The 23821-nt window shown below is 35.0% G+C and overlaps 1 protein-coding gene across 2 annotated transcripts in view; it reads left to right on the forward strand.

The window, feature by feature from the left end:
• Positions 1–23821, forward strand: part of CDH9 (cadherin 9) — a 104257-nt gene that overhangs the window by 74865 nt on the left and 5571 nt on the right. The window contains exons 4-9 of one of the 2 annotated variants that reach the window (XM_071553152.1): positions 3357–3476; positions 5711–5878; positions 9843–10030; positions 11293–11546; positions 12844–12980; positions 15321–15442. In XM_071553152.1, coding sequence (XP_071409253.1) covers positions 3357–3476; positions 5711–5878; positions 9843–10030; positions 11293–11546; positions 12844–12980; positions 15321–15442 — 989 coding nt within the window. The remainder of the gene's footprint in view (positions 1–3356; positions 3477–5710; positions 5879–9842; positions 10031–11292; positions 11547–12843; positions 12981–15320; positions 15443–23821) is intronic. The other variant, XM_071553153.1, reaches the window with a different exon arrangement.

Raw genomic sequence — 23821 nt, forward strand, 5'->3', positions numbered from 1 at the left:
TATAGCACTTATGAAGCTTGGTAAATTCAGCACATATAGCAAACTGCTATTTCTTGTCCATTTTGTGCAGATAGAGAATATTTGAGAGTTAAAGCCAGCAAAATGATCAGTAAGCTGTGTTAAAGAAGTCTTAAGAATTCATCAAAACAACAACAAAAAAAAAGAAAAATAAACAATAAAAGAAAAGGAAACAAACAAACCTAGAAGACACAGCCCATGAGACCTCTGAGATTATTTACCTCTCATCCTGAGATGGAATAGGCTTTCTGGGTTGGATTGGGTTGAAGTAGACTTTGTTTTGCAGAACAGGGATGGTGTCAGTCCTTAGGCTTCTATTTTAGTCTTTCTCATATTTTCTCTGTGATATTTCACACCAGTTTGCTCATGTGGTGTATTTGTTCTTGACTGGCTTTCAGAAGCCCACCCAAAGTATCTCTCACTCCCCCTACTGAAAAAAACACAGAGAGAAAAGAAGATGGAAAAGCTCATGTGTTGAAATACAGACTGAGTGATTGCTTATCAGTTGCCATCGGGGCCAAACCAGACTTCACTTGGAAAAATTAATATAATTTATTGCCCACTAAAAACAGTTGGATAGTAAGAAAAACACTAAAATACCTTCCTTCACCTCTAGCTCTTCCCAGGCTCCACTTCCTTCCTTCATTTTTATTTTATTAATCAATACAACCTGATTCACACTTTAAATCTAGTGGCAAATGTGGTAAGAGGCTGCCTGTGAGGTAATCTTGACTATAAATAAACAAGTGAATAAATAGATAATTCTGTGGGTGTCATTCAGTTGGGATAAAGGAAAAGCATACTTTTCTTTAATCACAAAAATCCAGACTGTTTTTGCCTAATTGCCAATTATTTCATAATTAGTACTAAGTTCCATTATTTTACTGCCTTCATTTCACTCTCATTTCAAACCCAAAAAGCGAGGAGGTGTTCCTTTCCTCATGAAAGAAAGTTGCACAAGTATTGCCTATCATTTGTGAACATACTCTTTTGTGACACAGCAGACTGTTGGCAGAGAAGAAAGTTGACTGCAGGCAGACATTGAATTTTATGGGAATGTATTTTTGTTCATCATTTTTCACAGTTGTACTATTAGTTTACTAGAAAAAAGGAGCTTTGTAACACTCTTTTTTCAGCACCTCAAAAGTTTCTGTAGGGTTACATCTTCTGTACTCTCTCCAGCAACCATAATTATAAGGCACTTGAGCCTCAGGAAACAAAGACAGACATTTCAATGAGACAAAGACAGAAATTTCCCAAAGACTGCCCTGAGCTCTGTAATATACCTCTTTGGAAAAAAAAATAAAAAAGAAAAGCCCCAAATAGATTCAGCAGGGGTTTTCATAAAAACAGTACATTAGGAAAACCAATGTGCATTCCTTTGTTATGGCCATACTCAAAGTTCTGTCCCATGACAGTTCCTAGATCAGCAGGCCACAGCAATAACTTTTCCTGATGAATGTATTTTGGTTGGTTTCCTTTTTCTTTTTTTTTTTTTTTTGATGGACAAGGTGGGAGGGTGGGATGGACATCTACAGTTCTCTTAATTCTTAACTTCTAGATGCTACAACAGAATAAAGTATAATCATTTGATTCTCCTGATTTCCTTTGTGGGTTTTTATAGGCTAACAAGGCATATTGACTCTTTTTTCCCTGTAAGTCTTAAGAGGATAGGATTTAACTTATTTGCTCTTCTGAAAACAGATAAGACTAATGGAACTTTACCGTTCTCAAAAAAAAAACCCTGTCTTCATTTTTTGTCCAGATGAGCAGTTTTGCTGAACAGTTAGTGATAAAAATGTCCTTAAATATTCACTACTTTGGGATTATCTTTACAGCTCAGCTTGGCACACAGATGACCTCTAAGTGTTTAACCAGGCAAAATGTAATCCAGATAGCTGATGGGAAAAATCCTCTTTGGAGTTTGATGCCTTGTGGCAGAGCATTTTTACAACTTTGTTCTGCTGGTTTGTTGCAGAGAAAAAAGTATTCCTCTTCTCTTGACATGCTCTTCAGATAACCTGAAATAGTGGAAATTGTTACTATTATGTAGGTAAAATTATTATTTGCAAAGCCGTACTATGCACTATGAAAAAACAGTTGCATCTAACAGAACCTAATAATGTGCTCTCACAGATATGTTTTGATTACTCTGGATTTCCACTTTTCCCCATCCCTGGTATATGCTGAAAAGTGACAAGAGAGATTATTTGCTTCAATTCCATTAGTCCCAGGTAAATGAGTGTCTCCAAAACAGGCTGAAGGTGTTTAAAAAAAAAAAAAAAAGGTAATAGGGAATGATGTTCACTTAAGTGAACAGTGCTCACTAGATCTTTTTCTTTCAAGGAAAGTGAGGTACATAAAAAATACCAGGCCAAAAATAGGGTAAAGCGCTTCTACTCAATCATCCTTCTTTCCCTGGCAAGGACTGAAGGACCTTTACACTTCCAGCTATTGAGCTGCTGCATTTATCTAGACATTTGTCAGCTCTAGATTTTGTTAGTAAAATACATTCTGACAAATTGAAAAGTGCTAGGAAATTAAACCTTGTGATGAACAGCTTTGTCCTTTTATATGTCTTATAAAAAAGGCTTTACAGAACTTTTCATTTGCTTCTAATCCATAAACTACACCAAATATATTGATTCATGTTGCTCTCAATCCCATAGGGCCTATGTTGTGTTTATTATGATCACAGGACATGAGTAAGCTAGTGTCACACAAAATAAGTGAATGCTGAAAAAATTTAATTATCATTTAATGGAATTTATTTGCTGAATAGGTGTATAACTTTGGCCAAGAGAGGACAAAGCAAGGAAACAAAACCTCACAAACACAAATTCTTATTACAAAACCAAGCTAAGCTATTTTTTTAAGACCTTCTTAAAAATTAGTTAGGATGGGACAAAATTTTACATTCAGTCTGATTTCTGATATTTGGAGTTTGCTATTTAGACAGAAAATAAGTATGGGAAAATTTTCTTTATTTATTGATTCAGTGAAACTTTTAATTGAACTATTTCAGCTTAGGTCAAGTTATTACCACAGAAACTGTTTGATCACTGAAAACCTAGTTCTGTGTTGGGTTTCAAAGATGTGTCAATCCCTACGTGTTTACTCATATTTAACTGAAGCACGAATCTTAACTGATAATGATTTTAGGTTTAGTTACATGGAAGATGAGATTTTATTTTATCTTTTCTTGGGTAGGGTTACTCTGGGGTTTTCCACTGGATGCTGTTTGGTTTATTACTGACTTCTATACTGGAACAACTTTATGTGGTTACAAGTAGATGCCTCCTAAAAATCTTCTGATTCCTTGTTTGGCACCCATTTAGGTACATCTGTTATTCAGGTGACAGCCACAGATGCTGATGATGCCAACTATGGAAACAGTGCCAAAGTGGTGTACAGCATCCTCCAGGGACAGCCATATTTCTCAGTGGATCCAGAAACAGGTTAGCTATTCATTTAGTCTTAATTTTCTCAATAACAGAGGCAGGCTGCAGGGATCAAGACACTTTTCACTTCCATTCCAATGCTGAAACAGGTGTATGCTATCCTAGGACTTGACTTATTAAGTGAAAACTGGAATCACAATAAATGCATGCCTTTTCTGTTCAAATAAAATTGTTGCAAAAGAACTGGTTTGAGTAAGACTTCCAGAAGAAGACTGTTAACTGTAAAGATCAACAGGTCAATATAGACATAGAATATTATAAAGGGTCCAAAGAACCATCAAAAGAAGTCACAAGCCTATTTTACACTAATTTCTAGGAAATTCATCTGTTTGTCAAGAAAAGGAAATAGGAACTGGACAAGTTATCACTATAGGGCAAAAAAGGAGTAAAATCTCATAGCTAATTATTTCTAAAAGTTTGGAATAAATTCTTGGCCCCTGACAATTTTTAACTGAAGATGCTTTTTGAAATTCTATTCTAATTCCAACATTTATTAGAATTGAAACAAGAATCATTAATGCTTTCAAGTTGTCAAGCATAAATGAAAGCCTCTTTTACTGTTTTCACCTTTTCTCTGCAGAAATTTGGGTAAGAGAAAAACTTTAAAAAAAAGTGAACTTTGGATATCTATAATTCAAAATTGGGGTTCAAAAAAGAAACTTTCAACTACAGCCTCTCCTCCTCCACATACCTAATCCTAAGGGACTCAAGACTTGGCATGCATTACATTAATTTGTTCCTCTATGTTATCAAAATTATTCTGGTTTAAGAACTGAGAATTTAAGAGCAACTGTGTCCAGAATCCCTGAAGTTCCTAATCCATTGAGCATGCTCTGATGATGGCTAACTTCTTTTTGAAACAGCTGCTTCTTTTAAAATACAGCAAAGGCATAGTATGAAAAAAATAATGACTCACAAGTTTACAGTTCTAAAAGGGAGCATAGCAATTTTGCCTTGGATAAAAGTGCTTGGTTTTCCCCCATCTATTTCAGTCTCACTCCTTTTTCTCTTTTCTCTGATCCCTTACTCAAACATCTTTACCATACATGATCAGGGGAAAAGGACCAGTACCACATGGGCAATAACTGATGATAGCATGTGGTTAGGCAGGCAGACTGTTTGGGGGGAGCCCTGGGCTCTGACCTTTGGTTCAGTGATTATCCTTCATTTAAAACCAATGTGCTCTTTAATGTTACATATACTCACAAGCCTGCATATGGCAATCAGAACCTGGTAATCTTGGACCTGACATAAATACCCTAACTACTAAACTCCAAAGGGTGGGGTTTTTTTCTCTCTCTCTCACTCTCTTTCTAGAAGTAGAAATTTTCCAGGGTTGCTTTTTTTCTTTTTTTTCCCTCTACATAATATCAAACAGCTTTTGTCCGGGAAAGGGAGGGCAGATGTGTGAATTCTCAAAGCAGAAAAAGATACTATAGTTAACTTTTTCAGTTTCACAAGAGAAAAGTCATCATCCAGCCCTGCAAAGCCACCATTCTCCTAAATATAAATAAATAAATAAATAATTTAAAAAAAACCTCTTTATAGTTTTCTAAAAGAAAACCATGTGGATGATATGTATACCCACTTTAATGAAAAGGTCTTTTGGCTTTCCCACCTGAAACCCCTGCTCTGTTTTTGTGCCATACAAGAGTCTGAGCTTTTTAAATTACAGTTATGAAATTCTTGAAACTGGATGCCCCCAAAAAGATTTCCCAACACTAATTCTACAATCTTGTCCAATTCTTTTATTAGCTATGGCTCTAGCTGACTTACTCATCACTGAGCATTACAATTTATGATTTATTACAGTCTAGATTAATGAATCAAGGACATGTTAGAGTTAGACTTGTGCTTTAATATCAAAACTTCATAAGGGCTGCATACAACTGAATGTATTAAAATAATAACTGGGGATAGTAACTGAAAAATTTCATTGATTCAACAGATATATTGATATTTTTTGTCATTGCAAGAATAATTAAATTGATTTAACACACCAAAAGCCATGAATAATGCCTCTGTTACATTTAATTCTCTTTTTTTTTTCTCTTAAAATCACACTAAATCAGCCACAGATGAAAGGCTTATTGTTGTATACTTTTCTGTGACTGCTATGGATTATCATCTGCACAGTATATCTTACATCAATCCGTTTAAAGACTCTGAGATCAAAGTGGGTAGTGCTTCTCCTTCACTGCTCTGTCTCTCCTTTTTCTTACTTCTTCAAGGTATTATCAAGACTGCTTTACCAGACATGAGCAGAGAAAACAGAGAACTCTATCAAGTGGTCATCCAGGCCAAAGACATGGGAGGCCAGATGGGAGGACTATCAGGGACCACCACTGTGAACATCACGCTGACTGATGTCAACGACAATCCTCCTCGCTTCCCCCAGAGTATGGAGCATCTGATAATTCTCTTTTCCAAACAACCTCTCAGAAATCAACTGGTTTGCTTTGACCATCTGGAAACTTTTTTTTTTTCATTATTTTTGTAGTATAAATATTGACCCACTGCTGTGTCTGTTTATACTGCAGCTTTATTAAGGCAAATGGGAATGTCTGCCTACATTTTTCATTAGCAAATTACTTCTTGGAATAATAAACTTGCTTCTCATTCTTACCCTGCATACAGAAATATAAAATGTAAAAATAACATAGGCTAACTGCAGGAACTTGAAAGCCTGTAGAGGAATTTAACTGCAAAATACGGAGTTCAGTTTTTGAAGACACTTTTAGTTCTACATGTTTACGTGAGCAAATAGGTCACCACATTTTCTAATGTACTGCCTTGCACAAGCAGAGTTGATCAGGTGGTATGCTCTGCTGGTATTCTAAGCATTTGCTTTAGGTACTTGTAATCTGTGTTCAGTTCTTGATGTTGAGCGATTTTGAAAATCTAGGCCAGTTTGACATAATAAAATTTGTTGTGTTTTTTTTGGTTTTTGTTTTGTTTTTTTTTTTCTTTTTTTTAATATGTCTGTGGAGTAAAAATATGGCAAAGAAGAGAAAGCTGCACAATACAGAAGGGTTCAGAACAGCACATTACAGACCTTTTCATCCTAGGCCACTGGCTTAAATGCAATCTCAAGTTGTTAAAGTGAGTGCCTGATAACTGTTTGATAGCCTGCGGATAGAAGAAATTTACAGCCTCAGTTCAGTGTCTGCCAGAAAAATATCCGCATTATAAAATTTGAATTGTTTATTCACATTGATGAGGGACCTGGCTCTCTTACAGATTCACTAAGGACTGAACAAACTGAGCTGATTTAGAAAATGTTCTCCCAGATTTGAAGAAACTTGGAAAGCACTTCAGTACCATGGCAATAAGTACACCCAGAGCAGTACAAACAGGTCAACCCAGAGTGGATTTTTTAAAAAAAAATTGAAAAACTGACAGTATGAATACTTGGAATTCTAAATAACTTTTTTAATATTTATCCATGATAAGAGATAGCTTTACAAAAAAAGAGAGGTGAGAGGAAGCACTGCAAAATTCAAAAGATAATTTGAATTCACATTCAGAGTTCGCTTGATGAGAATCAACTTCACATGGCAAACTCAAACAGCAATTTTTAGCCAAATTTCCTGTTTGGCTTTATGAAGAGATACTTCTAAAACATATATAGCATGATATAGGATATAATATTTTGGCAAATGGGAATTCTAGAACCTTAAATTATAATTTAGTATAACACATTGCATTTCAAGGCTTGCTGCTGAGTAAAATAAAATAATAAAATAAAATAAAATAAAATTAAATTAAATTAAATTAAGTTAAATTAAATTAAATTAAATTAAGAATGAAGACTATATAGAACTGCAAAATAGCAAGGTTTCCAGTCTTCTCAGCCTGTGTTCCTTATGATGATCTTCTTTCAAGATTAATTGAAGCCTCAAGTCTAAGGAAGTTCATTATTTCAATGAGCTTTGGGTTTGGTACTTCATAGAAAAATTTACACAATTAGATGTCTCATAAAATATTCTCTGTGAACATCACTTTGAACATCACTGAAACACATTGGCTGGCCTATAGAAGGCCTGCTGTGTGTTCTGTTCAGTGGTGGAATTTTAATTTTGCTTATGACCCTTCCTTGTCATTTTCTTTCTCCTCAGCAGGGGGATTTTCCACACTTCCCAGGAAATCAAACATAGAGAAACATCTGGAGGATTGTATTTCTTCTTGAATAGTTATCAAGCAGGGTGTACCTTCAAAGAACTATCTAGTCCTGGAAGTTTTCTTCTTACAAAAACATTTGTCTTCCATTTTCTCTTATGTGAGGCAACAATAAGTGAAAATGTTGCCCAGAACAGAGGGTGAATGGCAATTGCAAGAAATGCCAGTTAATATCTGGGTATTTAAGAACTAAAGGTTAATTTCTTAGAAGGACAGAGGAAAGTAAAATAGCACTGTGAAGAACTGGTTGTTCAGACTGTATTAAGAACAAATAGATAGTCTGTTTTGTTTTGTTTCCTGAAAGGAATCCTGGACAATTATAGGACTTGGGCCTAAATGGAATTTAAATGATACCATAATGAAAATCTTACACATTTTGAATTCTATTGTTACCTAAACTAAATATTCACCTTACACACCAAAAATGTGTAGCATTCAGACAGGATCACAAAAATAAGGAATGCTTTGAAATGAAAAAGTACTAAAGGGAGATTTGTTTGGAAGGAATAATACCTAGCATGATTAAATCTGTTCTTATGGTAATTCTGGCTCACCTGCCAAACCCTTGAATTTGTCAAAGGTTCAAGCCTTCACACTCTTGGTTTAGCTGCCAGGAATCCTACCTTTTTTCCCCATTTTCAGACTGGTTTAAGGAAACATTATGCATTTTGGTTTGTGTGAATCATAGCCAAACAGGCTGCTGCTGTTTTCGCTTACAGCCATGAATTTGCAACAGTTTGGCATCATTAGATTCCATTTTGTTGCACATCTATATAAATGCAAGATATTTACAGTGATTCTCTTTTGTATTTTGTACAATTGGGGGCAGAAACTCATTCAGAACTCAGAAGTTTGTTGTATTCCTTGTATTAAATGGAACATTTAGAACCCTGTATGTGTCTTAAAAATAGTGAAGGACATGCAAATATAGGAATTAGGGTAGTTGCAAGAAAGATAGTTGACAATACTTCATTACAAGTCAATAGGATGTATATGGCTTCCTATTGGACCCTTTGAATAAGGATTGTATATTTTATCAGGTGCTAATTTTGTCAGACTCTTGAGGTACTTCTCCAATGCTGCTACCTCACTCAAATAAATTAATATGAATTTACATGAAAAAAACAGATTAAAAAGATCAGGTTGTGGCATCTCATATGCAAAACCTAAACATATCAGTTGTTTGGGGTTTTTTTAATATATATTTCCTTGGTAGCAAATAACTGAAAATATTGATTTCAATTTTTTTTGTGTGTTGCTGGTCATGAAAGGTCTTCAATGTCTTGTTCTGACTAGTCAAGGAATCCATCTGATTAATACTTTCTCTGCAAGAGCATGTCTTTATAATTAGATTTTTATTGCAAATATTGTCAGAAAATACATATGAATTCACTTTTCATATACATGGGCAAGATTAAAATATCTTTGTAATGAGATTTTTTTTTAGAAAACCCTGAATAAAAAAACATTAATGAAACCAACCATTGAAAGAGCACAAAAAGCATGTGCAGAGTAAATGAAGGAAAATCTGAATGTATCTGAATTTCAATTAACTATAGTAATTAACACGAACCTGTGTCCAAATGCTTTTTACCATGACTATTTAGTATGTATTGCCAATAACAGATGAACTAATTGTTTCACATAGAACACCTACTTGAATATATATTTCAAAAGAATAAATAAAAAGTACTGTTCTCTTTTAGTTTTGTTCCAAAATCCTCACGGATTTTTACAACTCTAATGCCTTTAGAAAACAAAATAAAATCCCCTCCTATTTCTAAATATAGCTGGCAACATTTCTAGAAAACTGAGAGAATATTTGTGTGTGTATATATATATATATAGTGTTAAATAATCAAGGTAAAAACTAGTACCTTATTGTTTAGCTTTGTCCCTTATAGCTTAGAAAAAAAAACAAAGAAACAAAACAAAACAAAACAAAGCAAAAAACCAAACTCTAACCCCACAGTACTAAATGGCTTTGAAGAATAACTCTACATTTTTGTTACAGTTTGTCAATCAGCTCTTAATCCTATTTTAAAGTTTAGTAGGGTGAGTAACAGCATTTTCCTTAAGGTATTTGGAATTTCAAGTTACTTAAATCCAGGTGAGATTGGAGGTGGTTTTTATTCAACAGAAAAGGTTTCTCTAAACAATAAATGCTTGATTTTGTTCTTCCAGGCACCTACCAATTCATCTCCCCTGAATCTGCATCACCTGGGACTCCTCTTGGCAGAATTAAAGCCAATGACCCCGATGTGGGAGAAAATGCAGAGATTGAGTATAGCATTTCCAGTGGGGATGGATCAGACATGTTTGATATCATCACTGAAAAGGACACACAGGAAGGGATTATAACTGTCAAAAAGGTTTATTTTTTACTCCCTCTCTTTTATATATACTTAGCTCTCCAAGTGTTATGGTTATTTTTCTCTTTCCAGAGGGAGGGAGGGTAGATCTCACAAGGGGTCAGGCTGCCAAGGAGCTGTTGTATTAGTTTTATTCTTCTCTTTCTTCAGCAGATATCTGTTATTTTCAAGTCTCAAGGGAAATTTACTGACATGTCACTTCACATAAAGCAATATTTCAGTGGCTGGTGTCTATTCAATATATATAGTCTCACACACAGTACTTTCAAATTAGGGCTGTGAAAACCTGGAAGGGTTCAGTTTACAGTGGGGTTTGTCAGCTGATTGCTATGGTAAGACTCACAAGGGTGGGAGGCTTACCTGAAGTTTGATCAACTTAGATGTCCAAGGCTAAACTCTCCCGCTTTAATTTGTCCAACAGCCAATTTTCTCCAGTAGCTGAAATCTGTCTTGGTTTAAGTCTAACTCTGTAGTTGTTGCATATTATGTCAATGAAAGTCCAAAGAGCAAAAACATTTGTAGAAACTAAATTCAAAATACTGTCTCTGACAGATTTACAGGTTGCTTTTAAGAATTCAGATTGTTAAACTCTGAACAACTGCTTTGATTCTATTGCTATTGAATATATCAATAAAAATTACTTGTTGTCCACATATAAATAGAGTATAGATCTATAAACATATGTGGAAACCTGTATATTTATGTATGTATATATGTGTACTTATGAATGTCTATATACACATGCATAGTGGATTTGCATAACATAAACGTCATGTTGGAAATCAGATTTCATAGTTTTTCTTTTCACTGTGGAATATGGAGGCCAGAAACAAGTCTGGATTGCCAAACAGGCAAGTGTAGATGGTAATGTAGAAGGATTAAATTAAAAATAAATAGGACGGAGAGCATTTAAAAATGGAGAAAATTACTCTTTTTCCTTCCAATGAAATGAGACTAAAAAGATTTTAAGCAACTCCTACTTGTAGACTGAGTAAAACTCCATTTTCGTCTTTCTATTTTCATATAAGTTCAACCTTTCTGATTTTGCAGGAACCTGAACAAGGTGTAGACAGAGGGATCCTACAATAATCCTTATTTTTCTTATGCCTAGAAAAAAGAGCTAATATACTTCTTCTTCCCAAGATGCATTAAAATTTGGAGCTTGTGCTCCTAAAAATATTTCCACTTTTAATTCGGCATTATAAAACTCACATTGTTTATAAAATGACATAATTTTCTTTACTGTTATTATTTTTTCCCAGAACCTGGATTTTGAAAACAAGGTGTTATATACTTTAAGAGTGGAAGCAACTAACACTCATCCTGATCCTCGTTTTCTTCAGCTGGGGCCATTCAAAGACACAGCTTTGGTCAAAATTACTGTTGAAGACATTGATGAACCTCCAGTGTTCAGCAGGCCCTGGTATTTAATAGAGGTAGATGAAGATGCCAAGGAAGGAAGCATTATTGGGCAAGTTGTAGCCCAAGATCCAGATATAGCAAAGAATGCAATAAAGTAAGACATTACATAATATAAAATGCTTTAGATGTGGGTCAAGTCTCATGCACAGAGAGTGATAAGAGTGAAATGTATTGGAAGCCGCTTGAGTAATTAAACACATATGGGCTCTTCAAAAGTGTTGAACAGAGAAATATCTATGGGAGCTTGTGAAGGGAAATACAATTAGCACAAATAGCAGTGCAGACAATGCTTTTGAAGAACCGCCTATAGCCACCAAGTAAAAAGAAAGGAGTCAGCATTTGACTGTCAGCACCTTCTGATACTTTCACCAAACTGTTCATAACATTATGATTTTATATCATGTATAACACTCAAAATTGTGTATTTCTGTGCTGTCGGATGCTTGATAACAGTCAGCCTTCTGTACATAACATTGTCCACCATGTTCTATAGCTTAACTATTTAATGATCACAGTATATTGAATAAGAAATGATTTTGAGAAAGTCATAACGATTGGAGGTGAGGGTTCAGCACTGTGAAATTGCTGTAATTATTACCCATTTGCTATTATTATCTGCAGTGACAAATCCAGCATTTTAATTTGTGTACTAAATTTTGTATTAAAATTCTACAAGTCATTATGAAACCTGATCTCTGCATTTCTGAACAAGCCTTTTATGTCCTGCAGCAGTATGCTTTGAGGTAGGAGGTATGAGAGGAGGAAGAGAATAAAATATTTTAAAGTAACCTATTTTCATAAAATCATCTTAACCTGATAGTAACTTGTAACCACTGAGCTAATTAAAAAACATATGTAAAGTAAGTTTTTCCTTGCTGGGTAAGAACAAAGCAAAAGCAAGTATCATAAAACAAGATTTTAAGAAATTTTTCTAAAGCAACAACTAATATGAATATTTTTCTGGTGAGTTTAATGGTCCCTGTGATACCTCAAAAATATTTTTTAATAAATTGATACTTATATCTGCCAAGTGTGTCTTTTGGTGACAGAGTTCTCTAAGGAACAGTTAATTCACTTAATATCTTATCTATGGTTGTTCACTTTTAGTTGTTATTCCAGAATTCACTTTATGAACTGAAATGTAATTTCAAATATCAATCTATGAACCACCCACATAGTAATTTGCTCTTCCTCCTGCTCACTACTTTCAAAAAGAATTATTTCTCACTTTTTGTAATATGCAGATAGCTACAGGAAAGCTTAGATTTACTGTAAAGAAAACCTTCTTGATTAACCACAGTTAAAATTAGAAAAATGTTAGATATGACTATGAGGTAAACTGGAGAGTGGAACAGAAGATTGTGATGCTCAGTTGTACTGTATCTTGACAGATATTCTGTGGATCGACGCACTGACCTTGACAGAATATTCAACATCTATTCAGGAAATGGATCCTTATTCATCTCAAAGCCACTTGATCGAGAAGACACTCCTTGGCACAATATCACTGTCATAGCAACTGAAATCAGTAAGTGAAGATAATTTATCTCAGAGGAATATTACAACTGAGAAAATAATTGAATTCTACAGTATCTATGACTTGTTTCAATAGTTTTGCCCTTATTCAGTTATTATTTATATATGGAGCACCTTTAGATGCACATATAAAAGCTCAGTTTATTACTTTAAGATTGGTATTGCCCATTTTTTAAAAGATAATTTTTAATTCTCAGGCTCAACAAAAACATATAAAATATATATAAGAGGTTAAATGGTTCCCTAAAAATTCACAAAAGATAATTTGGTGCACGTGTGATGCAGTGGCTCTATCCCAAGCTAAGTCTTTGAGAAAATCATTGGGGGGGGAAGTCCATGACATGCAAATAACATATTGTCAGAATGATACTTGTAAATGAGAGGAATTTCTGCTTTACCTCAACTGCTTTGACTTATTTAAGAAAATTACTTTGTTTGAAGCCAAGACTAGAGAAAATTCTTTCCCTCCACATCTGAAGCAAATTCTGGGCCAGAGTGTTTCACCTGGATCCATTACTAGTCTGCTAGATGCTAATAGATATGGATGTCTCTTGCCTATCACGCTACCTGAACTCCCCAGACACAGTGACAGTGTGCCTTTAATAAGACTTTAAGAGGCTCCTACCTCTATCATTAAATAAATCACTTGACTGCATCCAGTTTTATGGGTTTTTCTGGTAGTTTATTTCATGGTCCTCTTCATCCTAGTTTACTAGTAGAGGAATGGTTAAACAAAGGCAGAAGGGAGCTTAACTATGTTTACATTAACACCTTTTAACCATTCCTGAACAGGAATATACAAACTACAGGAGGGACTATATGTAGAACTACTTTTTCACACAATTGCACACAATCCTAAAACCTACACACACCATGCAAACTACCTAGCATCACACAGCTATAGCTAATTATTAATTAATAAATATCTCACAGTGGCAGTTAAATGCTTCCCTGACACCCAATCCTGTCAGATCTCGGAAACTAAGCAGGGTCACCCCAGTTCGTATTTGGGTGGGAGACCTCCTGGGAACACTGGATGCTGTAGGTCCTGAGGACTTCACTGTCACCGTCCAAGCTCACTCGGCCTTGGCAGATGAACCTTAAGAGTTAAAGGGTGGGGCCAGTTCTGCGCATGCTGTGCCTCACCTAAAAAATCCACTGCGCAGGCTCGAAGGACACACCCACATGGGTAGAGCTCTTCCCAAATCTTCGTTCACAAAGGCTAGCCATACATACATATCTCACAAAAATTGCTAGATCTAAACAGTCCTTATGCAAGTTTTTTAACTTTATAAAAAGACTTATGTGTTCTTCCTTGGGGCTTCTGCAAGTTTCATATCTTGCTTCTGTACCAGCTCAAGGTTACTAGACAAATTCCATTCTTATCTTAGAAACTGGCACCTGCAAATTTGTCTTTGGTTTGCTAGCCTGAAAATGCGTCAATCCCAACCCTTGCCTACCTTTTTTCCAGACAACAATCATCAAAAGGGAAACAGAGAAACTAATTTTAGTGGAAACCTTTTCTCCCTTCCTTCATTCTCCCTATAGATTCCTGAGGAGTCGATTTGCTTAACAGCCTGGAATTCGAGTAATATGGAGAGATGAATCATATTCCTATTTTTGAAAAGACTGATATCTTTTCCTTGTAAACGCTTTTCATTGTTCAGACAAGTGTTCTCCCTTTTCAATATGTGTAGTGTGAGAGTCTTTTCTGACATTAACTTGGAGGTCAAGTTTGTGAAGTGATTGACTATCACATCCTATGAATCTTCTTTCATTGTTTTGGGTTTTACATTTTGGGGGGGAAAAGAACAACTTTGTCTTTTTGGGGGTTTGTTGGGGATTTTTGTGGTTTTGTGTGTGTGTGTGTGAGTGTGTGTGTGTGTGTGTGTGCTTTTGAGTGACACTGATGTACTGCTTTACTAATTTGAAAAGGTAAATTTTTTTGACAGCTTGTCCTTACGAGACAAATTTTGCAATGAATCGTTTCCTGAAGGGATGTATGGAATAAAGATCAATAACAAATCAATCACCTGTTTTTAATGCAATCAATTTAAGTATATTTTACATTTCAAAGTATATTTTACATTATTTCTAGACATAAGCACTATAATTAAAAAAATTGTTTCAGATATAAATTGGTCTTTTACATTTATGGAATGCATGTCAGTAGAAAATATAGTTATTTTTTAGTATAATCAAGAAAAAAATAGACATTTTTAATGTCTGATGCAAAAAATAGACAATTAGACTATACAATGCAAAAATGTATTTGATTATTTTGATAGACATACATTTTTATGTTGTGATAAAAATAATTTTCTTTTTTCAGATAATCCTAAACAAAGTAGCCAGATACCTGTGTTCATCCGGATTTTAGATGTAAATGATCATGCACCAGAGTTTGCCAACTACTATGAAACATTTGTTTGTGAAAATGCAAAAGCAGGACAGGTAAACCAGTACTTATGTTACCAAAGAACTTGTAATGAAGCTAGGCTGGAATGCCATCATGGAGGCTTCAACATGTTCTAATCTGAGCAGCTGCAAAGTTACCCAGTCTCTCTATTTCTTATCTGATACAGAAAATACCAGCTGATTAAAAAAAGGGGAGATAAAAGATGAAGGTATACCTTAGTATAATAACTTAAGTTGTAATACAAAATGATACTTTAATGTGGTTTTTCATTTCTGGTATCAGAAAAGAGTTGTACATAATGCTACAAAATCCATTACCCTATTATTTAATTCAATTTCTTTCTGGATTTTTATCAAAGCCTTGGTAATGCAGCCACACCTTCAAGTACACAAACCCAGAAATCTTTATTATACCTCACTAAAGAAGACATGAAAACTAAACTCTTACAAAAATAAAAGGCAATGCAAATGTTAAAACCCAATTTGGTATTGAGTTGAATCTGGTCACAGCTCACATATATCCCTTTCCAAACTATCTCAGCAATTCCGTAAAATTCTAAAAAACCAGTAAAATGTTTGAAGATAAAATAAAGTGGTAATTTGGATCTGAATAAGTAGACAGACCAACAGAACTCAGAGCCAGTATATTACAGAAATTTCTTAATATCACTGCTGTTAAAACATCATCTATTTATGCTAACACCAGTAAGTCTTTCAGCTCTAAATTCTGTGAGGAAAGATAGATGTTATTATGATTTATAGATTATCTTTCAAGAATGGGCCTAAGATCATGCATGAGCCCCTTGGCTGGAGTGATTAATTTTTGATTGAATGAAAAATCTTGGGATCATTATTTTTGCTAACGCAAACATGAGTGGGTTCCCACTCTATCAGAGAGAGGCCAGGATGGAACCCAAAGTTCAGTTTAGGTCTATCTTTACGTCTCACTAGTTTTATGCTGTCATCATCCAACTAAAGCTATCTGACTTTAAGCATATGTATAATATTTTGGTTTTAAGCACAGTGACCATACAACATTCAAGGATTTTACAAAGATGAGGGATATGAATGCACATCAGGAAGCATAACATGTGCATGTTTTACCTTCGCTGCTGTCCAGTGTTGTATTTAAAATAGTCACAGAGGCTGCACAGAAAGTAGAATAGATGCTAGTTGAGTCTAGAATTGCAGGTACAGCAGAACTCTGTGCAGAGCATGAACACACAATTTACCAGATGCAATTCAAATGATGTTTTATGAATAGTTTAACAAATAGTAAAAGAAAAAAAATAGTAAAAGAGGATACAGTGGACTGTTGTAGATTGCATTCAATTCTATTTATTTTTTCATTCCCTACACCCAATACCAGAATTTAGGCAAATGAGTTAAAATGGCAGAGGACTCTTGGATTAAAATAACTTGGCTTTGGAGAGGTAGTTGATAATTATTTTAAAAATTTTTAAAGAAAATTTTACTATTTTTCATGAAAATGTCATAAATAGATGAATACATGTATCAAAAGCAGTGATGAATTAAATTTAAACAGTGGAAGGAATTATAATATCAGAAAAATGAGCAAAGAACACTTTTCAAAACAGCAGAGGTTTATGATTATAACATTTTGTCTTAACCAGTAACATAAACTGTCACTGTAAAAACACAATTCAAGCCTTACAAAATGTGCAAAAATTCCCTAAACTTTTGGTTATTATAACAATATAGTTTTGATATATGACTTATAAGCTGTTTTTCAGGCAGAATACATTCAGGTAATTCTAGTCACTAATTTCAAACAGCTATCAGGGGACCTAAATTCTCTCTGTGCGACAATGTGTCATTGCATAGGATGAAACCTAAACAAAGAAATCTTAAAATCTCAGTATAATGACTGACCTAAAAGTGAGTCATGTATTTTAACTTCATACCAAACCAAACCAAACCAAACCAAAAGAGTTTTCAAAGCTTACAAATGAAGATTTTATTGAAATTAATATTGTGCAATTTTATCAACCAGCAAACCTAGGTTTTGTTATATACTTGAAGATGTTCAATCCAGGCATTCTGCTTGTCAGTTTTGCTAACCTAATTTCCATCTAATCCAGCATACTTTATGAAATATCCATTCATGTACTACATTTCATTTACCTTGCTGGTAAATTATATGTTTTCCTAAGAACAAAGAAGGCAGAGACTCATTAGATAGGCATGCTGTTGTGCAGGCCTCCCATACATCTTGTTTTCAAATGTAATTTCAGCAATTATTTCCCTCACTGGAAAATGCCACAAAAATACTAGACAGACAGTGTGTATCAAGTGTAGCTACAGAAAAATGAGAGATCCAGACTGTTGTTCTATTTGTTGGCAGCTAGGTTCCTCAAGACAGGCACCTGAGTTCCTATATGGACATTTACACATAGTTGACTTAGTATTTTAGAAAACATTCTACCTTCAGTACATAAGACTACTTTTATTTTGGTGCTTAGAAATAGGAACAAATATAGAGATACCAAGTCGAGTATTTTGACCAAGAATGCTAAGTTCCAGACAGTCTGTGCTTCTTATGTCTAGCAGTTCCCCTATAATACAAGATAAATATAGAATCATGTGTTCTTTTAGTGTTTGCTACTCCACCTTATTTTGGAGATCACCTAAGCTAGCTGTATTTTTAGAATCCTTCCTGCTTTCTGACACATCACAGCACTGCTTCTACATCTGGTGCACATAGCAGAAAAGCCAGACTGAGAAAATAAATACATTTAGTTAATTTCTAAATTCATGTTTTTAAATGACATATTTTTTATTAATAACACTGCTCTCTAAATCTCAGATGCATCAGGAAGTAGTTAAAATGATCATACATTGCTCTCTGCTACCAAGCAACATTACTCATTTTCAACATCAACAGATGTTAGAGGCTGCACTCATTGTGGTTTTGAGGTAGCCTTGAGGAGGGTCAGAGGAAAAAAAATCCTACCGAACATCTCCTCCTATTTTGCCTCCAAACAACAATGATATGACTGGGAAGAAATGATCACTGAAGGGTCATAAAAAACTATGTTCAATAGGCTGGAACACATTTGTGACCATGCAAATCTCATTCCACTGTCTAATACGCAGGCTAAAGAGAAGTATAAAGCAGCCTTCCTCTCATGCAATTTAGAACTCCCTAATCCTTTAAAGGCAGGTTGGAGCTCCAGGGACTGTTGTGGGGAAGGCTCTGGTAAAAGTTCTCTCATGCCCTTGTTGCAGGACTTAATTGGGTCTGTTTTGTTGGATTAGAGGATGAGTCCTCTCCATGGAAACCAGAAACATTTATTTGAGAAAGAAACTAATTTAGCTGAACAATTTGTTGGTTAAAAAAAAAAAGTTTGCTAATTTCAACACCTATCCATAATAATATTTAATATGGGTCACTTTTTTTTTTCACTGATGCTATATTGTTTTCTGCCATTCAGGGGCTCTCAGACATCAGAATGGAGAAAGTTTATTTATTTCTTCAGAGCTGGCTGTTTTTTGTTTTCATTACTCCCCACACCCACCTTCTCTTTTAAGACAGAGCAGAGAGCACTTTTTCTCATGTGGCCATTGCTAATTATCAGTCATGATTGTTTATACATTGTAGCTGCTTTGGTAGGTAGACACCTATTGCCTTGATTTAGTAAGATACCCATGGTAACAATCTGTCTCTCTTTTGAAGTAAGAATTGAAGTTCAAGTGAGAGTTTTCCAACTTCTGTTAAGCATTCAGCCCTACTTTAAAACTGCCAACACATTTCTGTCATAGAGCCAAGATCTGAAAACCAAACTGCTTTGTATTACTAAACATGAAGCTTTGAGTGGTATGCATCTATTCTAGCTTGCACACACATGATGGTGGCTGTTTTCTGCAGGTAGCAGCTTAGAGGTGTATAGCCTAGAATTGTGTCTGTTCATGTGTGATCACTCAAGCTGCATAATGACAAGATGGACATCCATTGACAGCTGGATTGACTTTGAAACCCTTCTATGAATCATATCATTACTTCACTCCTAGAGAAATGTTGCCTCTTCAAAATCTTCTATGTAATCTTCATCCCATACATTTACACTGTTCTGTTAGTAATACATTCAAGATTTGGCCCTACCAAATCATGCAGGCAGGAAAAGGGACAAGAGAAAAAAGGGTCAGTAGAAACACAAAGCTTTTCTTCCACCATTCCTTCATAACATTAGTACACTACTATGTTCTTATGATTCTCAAAAATATAGTCTCTGCCACAGTACATTTTACAATACTTTATTGCAGACAAACTAGTGAGATCTTTCCCGACTCCCAGACTCTGCAGCAGAAAACAAGTTTAATAACTTTCAAGAATGACAAATTCTGAGATCCAGAATTCATTTTATTCTCTGCTATACCTCTTCTGAATACTGTGTTAGACAAAAATAAACACTAAAATTTCCCAAACATTCCTTTTTCAAGTGCCTAATGATATTTTTAAGTCTAATCTCAGAAACAACTGAAAGTAGTTGTGTCATTAGGGAAATCTGTCTGTGGTACAACAACTGGGTTTAACCAAGAGCATAATATAACAAAAGTGGGAGCCCGAATTATTAAAGTGGATTGAAGGCCTACTCTCCTGCAACTCTATAACTGTATATAGAAACAACAACATTCAGCAACTCTTACTGTATGGCTAGCTTAACAATGTCTGTGTCTGGTGTTCCTACTTCTTTGTGACTAAAACTACAATTTTTATGGTATATGTTAATTATATTATTTTAAAGCTTCAGAAAGACACTGTCTACAACACGAAACATCTTTAAATTATTTTTCACTTATAGTGAATTTTGAAAGAAGATTTTTTTTTAAAAAGAAAAGCTTATAGTGCAACTACCAGTATGCTGCTGTTTTGAAAAGGAGTAGCAGCAGATTTCATTGCAGATATTCTATTTGTCTCAGGGTTTGTTTAACCTGAAAATACATTATATCTGTCCACCCATGGACCTCATCTTGCTCATTTTTCTTCAACAAACTTTTCAAGAATCTTTCTGAAGCATGTGACTGCATTTTTAAATTGCACACCCTGGAGCCAATGTGCAACTGCAATGTATTTGCATGACACGCCAAGCCAGCACAGGCTGAAAAAGTGGCTCACTGGTGCTGACCTCTGTACTCTTAAAGATGCACTACTAGCTTAGCATTTGTTTTATGGTTCCTATATTCCTTTTAAAGGCATTCCTGAGGCTGAGCCCATGACCCAAATCTTCTTCTTGTGCAGCTCTCTGTGTGCTCAAATGCAGTCTCAGGAATAATAAAAGCGTGCTCTGATGTGCAAAGTGAACCTTCCTATTTCAGAATTCCCCCACCTAGCTTTTACTTGCTTTCCCTCCTTAAAACAACTTGAAGAAAACTGGAGAGCAGTCTTTGTCTAAGGATGATTTAGGCAGACATAAGGAATCAATTGCTATGCAGTCTATTCAGTCCCAATTATTTTTTCAGACATGAGTATTGAATAATTATAAACTAGACTGAATGTAAACTACAGTCACAATTTTGACTGTGGTATAAGTCATGGCCTTAAAAACACAGCATCCAGGAGAAAAAAATAAACAGTACAAAACAATATTATAATAGAAAATTTTCCATGTTTGGAGGGAAAAAAAGCCAGTGGGAAATATGACCAAACTCTTTAACAGAATCTCTGTCTTCAACATGAAAAAAATAAATAAAATCATGGAATCATCGAATCTTGTAATGATTTGGATTGGAAAGGACCTTAAAGATCATATGGTTCCAGCCTCCTTGGCCATGATCAGAATGTCACCCACTAGACTGATTTGGTTGCTCAGGGCCCCATCCAGCCTGGCTTGGAACATTATCAGGGGCAGACCATTCAGAGTGTCTCTGGGCAAACTGTTTTAGTGCCTCATTATCCTTTGAGTAAAGAATTCCATTCAATTACTAATTTAAATCTCTCCCCTTTTAGTTTAAAAACATTCCCCCTTGTCCTATCACTATTTGCCTCCATAAGAAGTCAATCTCCCTCTTTTTGATGTCACCTTTAAGTACTGGAAGGTCACAATAATTTCACTCCAGGGCCTTATCTTCTCCAGACTGAACCATCCCAGCTATCTCAGCCTGTCTTCATAGGAAGGGTGTAGCAGACCCCTGGTCATCTTTGTCTCTCTCCTCTGGACTTGCTCCAATAGGCCGCATCTCTCATGCTGAGAACACCAGACATGCATGCAGCACTCCAGGTGTGGGTCTCTCAAGGGCAGAGTAGAGCAGTAGAATCATCTTCCTTGACCTGCTGATTGCACTACTTTTGATGAAGACCAAGATACAGTTCACGGTACTGGGTCATGTTCACAGTGCTCGGTCATGTTTTATTTCCAGCAGAACCCTCAAGTCCTTCCCTGCAGGGCTGCTCTGTATAAGTTCTTCTTCCAGTCTGTACTCATATCTGGGATTGCCCCAACCCAGGTGCAGCACTTGGACTTGTTGAACATCATGAGATTATTGTAGGTCCACTTCTGAAGTTTTTCCAGGTTCCTCTGGATGTGATCCCTTCCTTCTATTGTGTGAACAGCACTATGCAGCTTCATGTCATCTGCAAATTTGCAGAGGGTGTTCTATCTTTCTGTCTACATCCTGATAAAGATATTAAAGAGCATCTGTCCCAAGACACTGGTCTTTGCCAGAGCACTGGTAAAGATCATGACTAAAGAGCACTGGTCACAAGATCTTCAAGAAATGTTTCATTTGAGAATAATTCCTCATTCAGAACTCATTAACATTGTCAAACTGCTACAAACCTCTTGTCCTGAATGTAAAGAAAAAACTTTATGTCAATGCTTATATTTAAATTTTCATTACCCTAAAAGAAAAGTGAGGTCTAAAAACTTCAATTCACCTAATAAGATCCACTCAAGAGTATAAGACTGTTTCTTAAAACACACAGGAGTGAACACCCACATGCATAGGCAGCCTTCAAAATAGTCGCAATAATGCTGTATTTTCTAAAGTTTGCTCATTTGCATAGGAAAGAATTAAAGAAATAAAAGTATGGAAATGCTTTTTATCTTCTCTAAGCCTGATAAGCTTAAGATATATTCGAGTAAATGTAATTTTCTTGAAATAAATCTTTCCTCATAAATCTTATAACATTAGAGATCTTTCTCTGAAGCCTTGGTGAAGAATGATCATAACTCAATGTTCATAACTGCATCAAAATGGTAGAATATATTTCCAATGTGAAATTACAAAACGTACACAGAACAGTCCCACATTTATTCCTATAAATGTGACACTTAAAAATAGCCAGAGCTCTTTCATCTCTGCAGTGATTATCATTGACATCATTCTCTTTTATTTACAACTGTTTAACTGAAAAAATATGAATTCTTAATTAGATAACATTCCTAATTTCCCTTCACCTATTCATCATTTGAAACAATTTACCTGCAATCATCTTTTCTCATTGTTCTTTTATTCTACTATCATTTCTTGTAGAAGAATAGCTGATTCTCAATTTGTGCAGCAAGAAGTAGCAGGCAATAAGGTTGGAATTTTTTTTCTTCTTCTTCTGCCTTGCCCTCAACAATAATTTTCCATTGTAATTAGGTTTCTCTATGCCTGGTACAATTGTTCTTCTCCATGTAATTTGCACATGAAGAGATTCAAATCCAGATCTCACAAACACCCCGCTGATTACATCTCAAAAAGCCCCAAGATACTCAACTGTAATTTCTGGTAGTTATTACATGAGGATATTTCCTCCTTAAGTTTTTCAGTAATTAATTACACAAATATTGTCACTTATTCTAATTCTCTCTTTTCTCTGGTACTTTTACATTTTCTTTTATATGTGTGAGTGTGTGTGTGTGTGTATTTTCAAATGTGACCATGTGAAAGGAATTTTTTCTCATTTGAATGTGGTATCTTAGTCCTCTCAAAATTATTTTTTAGCACTATTATTAAACTATGCAAAACTAAAATTAGGTCCCATCCTGGTCTTGATTTCTATACAGAGACTGAGAAACAAACTGAGCAGGGTACTTTGCCACAAACGAGAATTTGAATAATCTTGGGGGAGGAAAATCTAAAGAGCAATGATCATTAAATGCTTTAAAATTGAAGAGATCTTAATATGTAGTTATTATTCTAATTACACATAGAAAAACTACATAATCCTGCTTTCAATATAGTCACATCCTTCTGTGTCAGGCCAATGGTCATAGAATACCTTTCAAATTCCTCAATATGCCTCAAAAATAAAAAGAAATCACAAAAAAGAAAGTTGTGGTTGTTTTAGAAGGAGCTGCTAGAAAGTGAATGAGTCAAACTCAGACATCTCTACCATTTTAAATAGTGTTCTTTGTTTTTTGTTTTTTAATTGTTTTAATTACAACTTAATATTATTAGCTGTAAAAA

The sequence above is a fragment of the Pithys albifrons genome, chromosome 4 (genome assembly GCF_047495875.1).
Source record: "Pithys albifrons albifrons isolate INPA30051 chromosome 4, PitAlb_v1, whole genome shotgun sequence".
NCBI classification, from domain to species: Eukaryota; Metazoa; Chordata; class Aves; order Passeriformes; family Thamnophilidae; genus Pithys; species Pithys albifrons.